Source organism: Sebastes fasciatus, chromosome 12 (assembly GCF_043250625.1).
Source record: "Sebastes fasciatus isolate fSebFas1 chromosome 12, fSebFas1.pri, whole genome shotgun sequence".
Lineage (NCBI taxonomy): Eukaryota > Metazoa > Chordata > Actinopteri > Perciformes > Sebastidae > Sebastes > Sebastes fasciatus.
The window spans coordinates 20,063,698-20,077,099 of NC_133806.1; the positions used below are offsets into that span (position 1 = coordinate 20,063,698).

The 13,402-nt window shown below is 40.6% G+C and overlaps 1 protein-coding gene across 2 annotated transcripts in view; it reads left to right on the forward strand.

Annotated features, from left to right (window-relative positions):
- The first annotated feature begins 359 nt into the window (after window positions 1-359).
- Window positions 360-13,402, forward strand: part of aplp1 (amyloid beta (A4) precursor-like protein 1) — a 38,807-nt gene continuing 25,764 nt past the window's right edge. For both annotated transcript variants that reach the window (XM_074654032.1, XM_074654033.1), the window contains exon 1: window positions 360-656. In XM_074654032.1, the coding sequence (XP_074510133.1) occupies window positions 591-656 (66 nt within the window). In that variant the 5' untranslated portion in view covers window positions 360-590. The remainder of the gene's footprint in view (window positions 657-13,402) is intronic.

The following is a 13,402-nucleotide window of genomic DNA, read 5'->3' on the forward strand; positions in this document are numbered from 1 at the left end:
CCATTCCATTGAAATGTACTAAAACGGAGAGTTTCAGAGAGAGCATGAATACAGGTATATTCAGACAGACAGTATGAGAAAAATTATGTGTTTTTTTTAACATAAAAGCGTGTAAACATATCCTAGTAGAAACCCAAAATACAAGCATGAACCTGAAAATGAGCACAATATGTCCCCTTTAAAACTGCCATGTTATTTTGTATTTTTGGCTGGATTCTCCCTTTAAACTGACGCAGACACTCAGCAGGCCGACCCACCAGCAGTGCATTCTCCGTGCGTCACCACCAGATGTCTCTCTTCACTAAGCCACCGTGAGAAAAGCTGTGTGATAAATACCCGCAGAAACTGGGCTTGGTTCTCTCTGTCAGCCTTCATCCACAGAGAAAAATCCCAGGCTGCCATTGGAGAGTCTCGTTGGCGAGAGCGAGCAGGACGCAGACGCAGGAGATATCGCAGGACGGCGAAACGCAGTGTCCATCACTTCTTCTCCAGCCGATGTAACCAGACAGACAGCCTGATACTGGAGGCAGTCATTTAAAAAAGCAACTTCGTTATAATAAAAAAAAAAAGAGACAAAAGAAGGCGAGAAAATGGGACATACCGCAATACCTATATTGATGGCTGTATTGTCCTACTGCGCGTTGGAAAACGTCGAGGTAAGAAGGAGATTATCTTAACCATTATACTCATTGCGCATTTGACTTTCTGTTTATCTGAATGTCGATGTGACTTTTGAACAAAATGCTGTTTATTATAGCTCAAGCAGCTGCGCATCCAGCTGCGTCTCTCTCTCCATATTTGCTGACATGCGCCCTTATCTAGGGCAGGTTTTAATTTCTAAATGCATCCTCTGGCTCTGTCCTATATGTCAACAAGAGTAATGGCACACAACGTCAGCAGGAGCGAGAGGATTTTACATGCAAATGCTGTAATAAACGCATGAATGGTATATAGGCTGACATCCGGGATGCAAATATGAGAGGCTTTCAGAGAGATGTGGGTTTTACTGCGTCAAGTCTGGGCCTGTGTAGGACATGAAAAAAAAAAATGTGTCACCCAGGCCTTTTTTGCTTCTGTGGAAGGATGGAGATCAAATCCTGTCTCATTGCGTCCCATCTGGCCTTGTCAGAGGAGGAAAATCAGCTTGCATCCGTCCTTTAGAGGGGTGGTGGTGCAGCTCTTGCAGCAGGATAGATTGATGGATGGATGGAGTCATGCATATTCAATGGCTGTTCTGTGTTACATTTGGGCTTCATGACAAAATCAGATTTTCAGTGGATCATGTTAAACCTCTATTTCTAATATATCTTGAAAATGCATGTGAAACCATTCAAAGAGGGGGTGACTTTGATATATCATTGGGCATAGAGTGTGATACTAATGAGAGAGATATGGGGGTCATCATTTTGGCATCTGTCTCCATCAATAAGGTAGAGAGGAGATAGTGAAAGTAGAGAGAGAGTGACAGATCAATGGGCCGCCAGCTGCATCCTCATCACGACTTACAGCACAGTTTGATGGACTCTTCCTTTTATTTCTCAATAAGTCACCCATCATCTCCCCGCTGTAATAGACCAGAGGCATTCAGGTTGGGAGCATTTGTGTGGTGTAGGAGCAGAGGGTGGTGGTGTTGGAGGTGAGTGTGAGCGTGGAGGGGAGGAGGGATGGAGGATGAGTCATGATGTCCCAGCTGGAGCTGCGTTTCAGGTCAAACGTACTTTCCACCTGGAGACGAAGAGTGAATGAAGCTGGGAGATGGTTCAGAGTCTCCCCCAAAGTTCCCCATAAGAGGCTTTTGTGAGATGTTTATTTATTAGCCATCTTCCACAGCGACTCTGTATAAAGCCTCTCCTTTCATTCTGAAATAATTTCACTTCTCTAAGAGCCTTAGTGGGATTACTGCTATGCTGAGGAACAGGCTTTAGCTTCATACAAGGAGACCTGCCCATGAAGGTTTACACTGAAGATTACTCTGCGAGAGGGTTGGCTGGCTGGATTACACTGTGGTATTAGTCCTAATAAAACTGTCAGCTTCCCTTAATTTACTCAACATTCATTCAGCTGAAGTGTGCGAATTGGATAAATTCTCTCTTTTATAGTGTAATAGTTAAATGTGTCAGTGCGTTGGGGTAATCAGAATATAATCAAATTACATTTCCAGACAGTGTTCTGGATTAGTAAAGCCATGATCATTTTTTTTTTGCTGAAATACAAATTGCGTTGATGCCAGGTTGTCACATATAGCTTTCCCAGGTAGCTCGGCTGCAATAGCACTTCCTGTAGCTGTCGCAGCACCGAGAGCATTTAGATAATTGACATGCTGAACAGTTCCGATACCAAAGGTCATCCATGAAAACATGACAAGAACAACCACCTTCATGGGCCGCCTGTAAACGTCTCTATCATGTAGTCTGACATTCAAGGAGCACAGGATGTTTAGATTAAATTAAATTTGTTGGGTTTTGTGTGCCTATAAGTGGGTTACATGTGCTCTTTCATCTATAATAGGAGTGGGAAATATGGATAACATATCACAGTAAATCACATTATGATACATACAGTAATATACGGGATATATATATATATATACGTGAGGTAATATACTTTTTTTGGTAATATCATTTATCCCCTGAACATATTTGGGCGATTCAAGATTCCTTTATTGTTACATCTCAATGTACCGGTATAGGAGAGAAAATAAATTATAAGAAATTATGCTGCTATGAGACATTAAAAGGTAACAATGCAGTAAAATATAATACAATATAATATAATTTAATAAAATAATAATACAGATAATGTGCATATAGTGTGCAAATAAGTGTATAAAGGGCTTTTTTATCGCAGTATTAGAGTTTAATATGCATTCTACATGAATGTGATGAAGTACTTTGATATGTCAGGTATTTATAATATTCTGGATTTGCCGAAAACTCAACTTAACTACTTATTTTGTCCAACTGAATGTTATTATGTCACAACGTACCTACATATATACACAGTAGATATCCTGATCAGCGCTGCGACTAACAGTTATTTTCATTAACAGCCAATACTGATATCTGAGCATTATTTTCTCAATTTATCGATTAATCCTTTTAAAATGTCAGGAAATGGTGAAAAAGGCTGATCACAATTTCCTGAAGCCCAAGTTGACATATTCAGTCATCTTGTTTTGTCCAATCAACACTCCCGACCCCCCAAAATACTCAGCTAACTATCAGAAAAGAGTAAGAAAATCAGCAAATGCTGAAGCTTCTGCTCCAAAAAAATTTTACTTAAATGACTATTTGATTATCAAAATGGTTGCTGATTATTTCTGTCGATTGTCTAATTGATTAATTGCCTAATTGTTTCATCTCTTATTATGATATCATATTACATATAGGCTACTATTATAGAGGACTTTATCGATATCACGCAACCCTATCATGATGTAGTTACTTTTCTGAGAAATCAATGGAGAAACTGTTAAACTGATAAAACATCAATGTCTTGTTTTGGATAATCCAGGAAATTAAATAATCTAACAAATCCAAGTACCTCATCATAGTGATGCAAATATGTATTTTAAAAAATCTGATATTGTCATTTGGTGCTGCAACTACCGATTATTTTCATTGTTGATTCATCTTTTGATTATTTCCTTGATTAATTGATTAGTTGTTTGGTCTATAAAATGTCAGAAAATGGTGAAAACTGTCGATCAGTGTTTCCCAAAGCACAAGATGACGTCCTCAAATGTCTTGTTTCGTCCACAACTCAAAGATATTCAGTTTACTGTCACAGAGGAGTAAAGAAACCAGAAAATATTCACATTTAAGAAGCTGGAATCAGAGAATTTTGACTTAGCAGTCCTGGTCATTTATTTGCAACGTTGCCTGCAATACAATACAACAGGAGATATTAAAGAAACAGCTGCAGAAATGGTTTGGTAAAATCTCTTTAACAGTCAACAAATTCGTATAATCCTGCGTTTGATATCGTCATACCACCCAGGCCCATGCTCTTTAAGATCCCAAACATTAGGGAATCAAAATGACATTTGTGAATACTCACTTGTCAACAAAACATAAAGCCAGACTGCAGTTAGTGAGCTCAGTTTTTACAACGAAACCCCCCCAACACAGGAAAATCTAATGTATGAAAGCAATCATACAGAGACTGTGTTTTGGTGTAGCCATATTTGATAAAAAAAATAAAAAAGGTAGGATAGGGACTACAGGTATGCTCAGCTTTAGTCAACCAGCTCTGTATTTATCAAGATAAATGACTGCAGTGTGAACCTGAGCCCTCCAGTGACGGAGCAGAAGAAGACCCAGAAACAAAACCCGCCATATCTACAGGTTTCAGCAAATACAGATGGTCTGGGAAAGCATAAAAGGAGGAAGGGAGGGAACATGGAAGGAAAGTGCAGAAGGATAGGAAGCAGGTTTTTAGTACGGCTGAAGATTAAAATAAAAATGGTGAGTCATAAAGTCGCTGTAACCCCCTCCCTCCCCCCTCCTCCACCACCACGTCCCCACCAACAGCAATTTCAGGCTATGTGCTGGAATACAGCCACACAGATCCATGCACCTCCCACCCCCATCTGCCTCTCAATGCAGCAACACAAGAGGATTTGTTGGGGAAAAAAACAAGAAAAAAAAGATAAGGACAACCAGATCTCTCTCTCTCTCTCTCTTTCTCTCTCTCTCTCTCTCTTTCTCTCGCTCACACACACACACTCACACTCACACACACACGTACACACTGCCCTACACTCACTTAATTAATTTTAGAGCCAAGAGATAATCGGGTTCCACTAATGGATTCCCGTGCGCTCGCTATTTTCCACTATGTCCGTGTGCCAGTGGGCATAAAACGTACCATTTTGTTGTATCACATGTTTTCTCCTCCCTGTTCTCCATATCTGACTTCCTTTCCAAGGTTTTTTGGAAGTGCAGCACATTCACAGAAGAATCTGGATTAAATCCTGCAGAGTCATTGTGAAATGAGAGCTCCACTTGTACCTGGGGAAAGGAGCAGTAGCAATTAGAGCTGTTGCTAGAGGTGACAAACTAAAGAATGATGTTAATGCGCCCATTCTTGCAATTGACAACACTGAAGCTTGTACTGCGTGTTTCAGAAGGTTATTGGGGAGGGTTTAACTTCTATTAATCGCTGCTAGTCGTTTAGAGTGTGAATGAAGGAAGTATATTTTGTGTTTGTGTCTCCAGGCATGGAGTTCATCCAGCTTTTCTGCCGAAATAAATTGACATTAATTGCACATTTGCACGGCATCCCCCCGATAGGTTCGGAAAAGCTCTGCCAAATCCTGATTTAGATGATTCAATCTTGTCTTCTGGCCCTTTCTGAAATATTTCAAATTAAGCGTTTCAGCTGGAGAGGCTGTAATTCCCAATTTAGCGTTTAATAATGTTTGCTTGCGAGGCTCATCACTTGGTGTCATCTCTGTAACCTGTCACGCATAACCTGCTGCACTGCATTTGATGAGTTCATTTGTTTGGCTTCCCGGACTGCACGGCTGCTTCTAGGTTACACATAATCAAGGACTGGCATTAACTTTCCAAAAGATTACTCTACCTTGCATCATCTACTTACTGAAGGTCACATATAGCATGTATGTAGATTCATTCAAGCCTTGAGTTCTTGCAGATCGAATCTGATTCGTTTGCGCCCCGTGTCTGTAAAAGCTGAAACCCGGGTGGGACTGTGTGGTGACTGTCTAGAGTTTGCTCAGTGTCACCTACAGGGATTGAGATACTAGCATAGCCGTCCTGATCGCATCCAGCTGTGGCTCCTCTCCAGAGTCTTGCAGGGCAGAGATATCACTGCAGCCCAAAGGTCCTCGCACCCTGCATAACTGCCACAGTAAGCCTAATGGGTTGGATTTCTGCTGAAAAGTTTAACGCCAAGGCGAAGCGAGATGTTTAGTCCTGCCGCAGCCAGTGGGAGGTTTCAGAGGAGTCCCCCCCCTCACTCGAAAACATCTGCAGTGTGGCGATAACACTTGTCCTCCATGTTCAGGAGGGAAAAAAAAAGAGAGAAAGAGAGCGCAGTGAAACAGATTGAGGGCCGGTGGAGAGAGAGAGAGAGAGGGGATTGCCCTGGCACGGCAGATGATTTGAGAAAGGGAGAGGGCGAGGGAGGATGGAGAGTGTAAGTGATGTAGAGCATGTTGAATGTTATGTGGGTTGCAGGCTGGAGGAGGAGTGCATGCTAATGGAGGGAGCCCAGCCCTAGTGCTGCTCAGCCCGAGCAGCTGGGCGAGCAGAGAGATCCATCTCTGTCATGTACATGTATTCACAGGTGGCCTTGAAATGAGACGAGGGGCAAGAGGCGACAAAAACCCCGTGGCCTGAGCGGAGCGCCGAGTTGTATGAAAGAGGGACTGCGAAAATCCTAATTTCCTTAACGGCCGTGGCTGCGGGGGCCTGAGAGAGCGCGGGGTTGTTGGGTCCACTGAGAATGATCGGGCCCAGTATTAATATTCTACAGGAGAACATCGGGAGCTGTTATGGAGGGAAATGGATGTAGTTTCTGGCAGGTGGTTCTTGCTCTGCCATCACTTTGCACAGCATTGGCAGCAGAACACAAAAACAAAAGCGAATTTCTAAGACATTAATCCAAATGTAACAAAGGTACAGTGGTATTGATGGGTAGAAACCACTCACTCACACACACACACGCACACAATTAGGTCACACACTTACACAGACAACTCGGAAATACACACACGTTCACCACACTCTTGCTGCTTTATAAAGATGGCACGCCGCAGAAGCTGCATCAATTATTGAAGGCCGTGGAAAGGTCTGGGCTCTCGCTTGTCGACGGGGCTTTGGCACTTGTCACGCACCCTCTCAACGCTTCAATGCCAGACAGTCCTCTCTCTTCATGCTACCTGTTTTTTTTTTTTGTTACCCACCCCTTCCCCCGCCCTACAGGTCCACTCCCCACCCTTGCTCTACAGAACACAAAAGAAAATCCCCACCCATGTCTCCTCCTTGCCTCGCCCCCCCCCTCCCCCCATCCCTCAGCCTCCCCAGCCACATCCCAAAGGCACTCCTTACCCCTCCCCTACCCACTCGCCCAGACACCACCATCCTCCATCTGCCTTAGCAGCTTTCAGTGGCCAGTGACATCTTTTTACTTTCTTTGTGTGTACTTTGATCATTCTTGAATAATACATGCTCCAAACTCGCCCTTCGTTTTGTTCTTTTTTTTTCTGCACTTTGCTATTCTTGCTTTTTTTTTTTTCTCTTTTCATTCTTGACATTTTCAGACATCTGTCTTTATTTGCACACATATTGTCGCTACGGCTTATAACGTTTTACAGTTTCACGTTTTACGTTTTTTTCAGTTATTTTGTGGGGGTTGTGCTGTTGGTCGCACTCATTTTCACTTAATACATGCCATTAAATGATCTTTTAGTGATTTCCTACATTTCCCAGAATGCTTCTTGACAATCACCAGACAACTGGTGTGAACTTGTTGTATTCAGCTATGAAGTGTATGTGTAATAGGGTTGTCCCAAATACAATTTTTCTGGGCTTCGAAGTTTCGGGACAGTAAATATAACAAATAGTGATATCCGTTTGAGAATAACTAATAATAATTAATGTTGAATATGAATAATGTTGTGGGGTTATTCCTTATTTCATGGGCTATTTTGGGATTTATACATTATTATTACATACTTATGTATTAAAAAAATAAAAAATAAAAAGCATTCAAATACTGATTTGGAGGTTGAATACTATGGCAAAGCATTCGGGTCAGCCCTAATATGTAAGCAGCAAAGTTAGCTTGATATTGAATATTGGATATACAATGAGACGCTTTTTTTGTTCTATGTTTGAAAGAGAAATTTGATGCAACCAAAAGCATTGCCAGCAGTTGTTTGTTTACCAGTGCTAAAGTGTTTTAGGATGGAATTTATTTATTTTAGAGGAGTGTATATTTCCAGCAAAGGAGTCTCAAACATACCCTCCCTTCCCCTGAGACGAAATGTTCCCAAAGCATTTGACTCGATGCTCAGTATTCAGCAACCCCGGCTTGGGTTCTCCTGCCTCTATTTTATACAGTATATACACAGATGGCTTTCTTACTATAAACAGCCAGACCGGCTGTACGTGCAGCTATAGATGATAAAGGAGAGACTCAGGTGCTGCTGTGGCTGCTGTTAATCAACAACAATACGACAGATAGTATTCCATTCTTTACTCAGCTCAGGGTCATTGTGCTGTCCAAGGCCAAGCTGCGCCAGTTAACAGCCAATACTCACTCGAGCTCGTCTGACAAATTGGATGCTTCGCAAGAGTTTAGTGGTGGTTTGGAAAAAGACTGTAATAAAAGCACAAATGGAGGTTCCAGGCCTTGGTGAGGGGTCTTTTGTGCAGATTGTTTCAATGATTAAACCATTTCCCCTTCAGTTGGACACTCTGTGGAGACTTCATGGCCTTAGGAAATGAGATAACACTAATATTTAATCTACTGAGTGATTCTGCAGCACAGACTGGCAGACTGCACCGCCAGCACGCATTATCTCACTAGAGTGGCCCGGTCGAAAATAACACTGAGAGGGCTAAAGCAAGACAGGACATGTCAGCCCCGACATGATCTCAGTTATCATTAGTATTTGTTGTCAGGGGATTTGTCAAACTGCTTTCTACTTACCAAATGTAAAAGTGCTCGTTCAGGTAATTCAAATTTGTACACATCCCATCTTTTGTAATAGTGGGCGTACTTAACGGAAGTCTTGGAAGGACAGATAGTTAGTGAAGACGATTAAAGCAAAATGGAAAGATAATCTGTTGTGTTGTAACACGCAGGCTGTGCGGCCCTGAAGCAGAGGAATCAGAGGAACATGTGACGAATCATTTAGTCAGCTACTGAGTCACCACACTGAGATTTACCATGAGTGGGATCATCCGAAGCAATACAATACAATGCTGTCACTGATAGTGGCGTAATAAGACTAGATTGTTAAATATGGTGTATTATATTAACTGTATTTATCTTGTTTAGTAGCATTGATGTATTGTATTATATTGTATTATATGATATTACATTTACAGCCGTGACTAACAATCATTTTCTCAATATTAATCTGTAGATTGTTTTTGCAATGATTAGACTAAATGTTTAATCTATGAAAGAATCTATAAGAGAATGACAATGCAGTGATTAAAAATACTTTTCACTTGTGCAACCATCAGTCCAAACCAAAGAGTTTACAGTCATATTAAACATGTAAAAAAATACAAGTAGCAAATCTTCACATGTGAGAAGCTAAAACCAGCAATTTGTTTTGCCATTTTTCATGATAACTGACTTGTTATTGATACTCAAAATAATTGGGGATTCATTTTTTGTCAACATACTAACCTTGGTATTCATATTTAATTTTTTAGATTATAATAATGTTGTTAATTGTATCAGATTTTTTTGCAATGATTTGAGTAAATGTTTAATCTATGAAATAATCCATAAAAGAAAAATCTCAATTTCCCAGATCCCAAGGTAGCGATTAAAAATACTTTTGATATGTAAACCCAAAGAGTTTATAGTCATTTGAATTAGGGCTGTCACAATATCAGAATTCACTACATGATTATTGTGGCCAAAAGAATTCACAATAACGATATTATTGAGATTTCTATAGAAAATTTGGAGGGGAAAAAAAGAATAATAATGCTATCAGTCAAATTCCTCTTTAACTTTGTTTATTGTGTGCTTTTTTAGGCAAATGAATTACACTCAAAATACGATTGTAGGGAGATGGAGAGAGAGTCTGTAACCATAACTGTATATATATATAAAATGATTTAAGAGGTGCTGGATTATTTACACAATATTATCATATATGTATAATTAACATGATATCCATATATAATTTTGAAATATGGTTATCGTCAATACCGGTATATCGCGACACCTCTAATATGAAACACAGAAAAAGGAGCAAATCTTCACATGTAAGAAGCTAAAACCAGCAAATTTTTCTTTTCTCTCTCTCTCTTTTATTATTAATTGATAATTAAAATAGTTGGCAATTAATTTTTTTGTGTTAATTTTTAGATTATAATAATATTGTTAATTATATCACTTTGAAGTCACATGTGTATTCCTGCTGTCTGGAGGTCAGATGCCTCTAGGGCATTGTTGTTAACATTGTTTTTTATTATCAGTTGAAATGATTTCATTTGCACTGCTATATAATTAGACGTTATTGGCATAGTAGACACATTTCTACAATATTTTAGGGGAACCATTAAAGTTGTTGCTCGCTTTAAAGAGAGTCAATAAGCTCAACTCAGCAGGGCCCAGTATTGCTTTAGTAATTGAAGTGGCATGTAAACAACCAGCAGACAGTGATAAGGAAAGCTAACCAACCATTAAGCCGGCGATCAGCGACCTGCCGAGGATGGAGAGTGGAACCAAACATATGGGGACTCTTTCATGTGAGAGAGAGAGAGAGAGAGAGAGAGAGAGAGAGAGAGAGAGAGAGAGAGAGACTGAGTGACATGCTTGAAATTCTGTAGGGAACCAGTTGCTACGGTAACAGGGAAGGTAGCCGGCTCCTGTGGGTGGTGTTACCATGGTAACCACCCTCAGTGGCCAAGTGATGCTGAGAGAACGTAGAGGAGGGGGGCTAAAAAAAATGTGTGTTTACGGGTTCGATGGGAACAAGTGAGACAGATGAGGAGGATGGCGAGTGAGCAGAAAGCTGCTGATGTTAAATGTGAGAGAGCGACGCCAGTCTATACGCCGCGCACTATTTCATCAAGTTTGTCTCAAGCTTGATTTTTTTTTTTTTTCTTTGCCTTGTACAAGCCGGTCCCAGCGGGCCGCAGCATTAGGCGTTCATCCTGCTGTTCAGTAACAGAGCACCTCGTTAACATGAACAGTAGGCCAAAGATGCTGTGTGCAAGGGCAGCGTCCTCTCTGAGAGACCTGGGAGGAGGTTATAACCTCAATATGTCTTTGCAGTTTGTTGGGCTAAAGCTAGCCATGCTGGGCTCTTTCATCAGCGATGGTGTACTGACCTCCCACTGGGAGTTAAAGACCAGTTTGTTCTCACTGTGGCGATACCACATGCCTCTGAATTAAAGCCATGAACCAACATGCTTTAACGTTAAGTTAAATGGTACATACATACATACATACTGTACCATCATACGTAATGTATAATGTATTGTATGTGGTATGCTGGGCCACAATTATAAAGATCAATTATTGCTTTTAGCTTTCTGGTCACACCCCCACCTCAACAAATACATATAATAATGATGTTAATACAAACACACAACCACTCTGCCTCTACCTCTCGTTCTATTTGTGAGGCTCACACTACATATATATATATATGTATGTATATAACCTCAGAGCCTCATTTCCATGAGATGCATCTGCTAGACAAGCTCCCAAGGGAGCTGGCACGATGTGATCAGAATTGTATATGTGCATAAATCAGAGACAGAAGGAAAGAGATATATGAATGTTTTAACCTCCCTCCCTCCTCTGTCACCGCCTCTCCCCCTATATTACTATTACTATTATATATGTACACTCATTTCAGCACAGTTTTATTTATTTGACATGCTGCAATCTAAAAGACTCAATTGCAATCATAAAAAAAAAAGATATAAAATACTCATACAGCAGAAACAAGACAGATTAACAGCTCCTCGTTTACATTTGTTTGTGCTGTTAAAGCGCAGACAGCGTCAGAGGTCATAAATCATATGGATTAAATGCATCCATGTCCCAATAGGACTCATAATTTCCTGAAAAGAATATGAAGTTGACAGATAATTTACAGTCTCCCGTCACAGGCTAGACTTTTTAAAGCCTGAAAACAGAGCCATGAGGAGGTGCAGAAGTCTAGTTTTCTCTAAAAGCACTTGAATTACAATATGCTGAAATGTTATTATGGAATATTTGCCCAATGATTCCAAAAACGTTCTGCCTACTGAAGCTTTAAGAGATTTCAATGTGTTTCCTTCCTGCAAGATGCACTCCAAACCGTTAAAACTGATCATTAAACGTTTCACTCTATTGGCAGATTCCTTTACATGTTTTAACAAGCACAAGATGCAGTGTAGACAGATCTGTACCAACTATGTGCAATGCTCAAGATGTGCATGAAGTGACAGGAAAGTTAAAGCAGAAGTGGGGGAGAGATGACATGCGGATCCAGAGGAGAATACCCTGGACTTCTGTACGGATCGGCTGCAAAGACAACAGAGTCAAAGGCAGAGTGAGCGGCAGCAAAGGCGCCGAGTGTGAGATAAGAAGGAAGCAAGAAGAAGCATCAGATCTTATTGATGCCGGCTGCCTGCTGTTTGTCAGGGAGGCCGTAGGAAGACAGTCTGTCTTTAAGTGGATCAATTATTACTGTCTTTTAACCTAAACATGCCCTCATTTAGGCTTTGAGATCCCCTTAATCTACTTAAAACACGCTCAAGGGCATTATGTTATTGCTTTAAGACCTCCAGCACACTCTTGTCCGATACCTTACTCTACTTCTGTGAATAAAGTCATCATCTGCAAATATGTCCTCGGTCTGAAATTGAAAATCGTGTTACTTCCTTTAATCTCCATTAACCTGCTAAATTCGGGATTTGGTTGCAGGGTGGATTACCAATTCCAGAGATCCAGCTCAAAGCCAGTCTGTCAGTCATGTAAATGAGGCGCGCTCAAAACAAGCAAAACAAAAAAATTAAATGCTGCTCTTGTACTGTTGTGGTCTCAGGATAATGATAATTAGATATTTTTATGCAAATTTTGTTTTTAATCATTATAATGTTGCTTATCAGAGAAAGGCAACAATAGCCTGTAGAGAATCATTTTCTTAGTTCTACAGTAGCTGCACTTGCTAATAGAAAATGTGAACCCTTGAGTCCCAGATATGACTCGAGCCTTTTGAATGCATTTACCATATAAATACAGATTTGGAAAGCTTGTTTGCATTGTGTCAATCTCAATCTGCCTGCAGAAAAATCCCTGATTCAGAGGCAATTGTGTGTCGACATTAGGATGTTTCAGATGGACCTGCAGTGCTCAAATCTCCGCTAAGCCTTTGATTCCTTCAATCCCCCCAAGGTAGCTCTTCAGCTTGAAATCATATCTGCAGGCTCACAGTGTTTGGCATTACCATGTTGGCATTCCCATGTTGTGTTGCTTAACTGTGAAGGAGGTTCAGCGGTGTTATGTAACAGCAGAAATTTATCAACAATGCTATAAACCAAGAAGACAAAATCATTTCAGTTTTGGCTATGTGGAGGAAGCAGCTCTCTGGACTCTCTGTTCTTCTGGCTGGTTTTATTTATGAAACATTACTATTACGCAGTTGTTTGTCTCCCACATATTTTCAGGAGGCGGTGGCATAGAG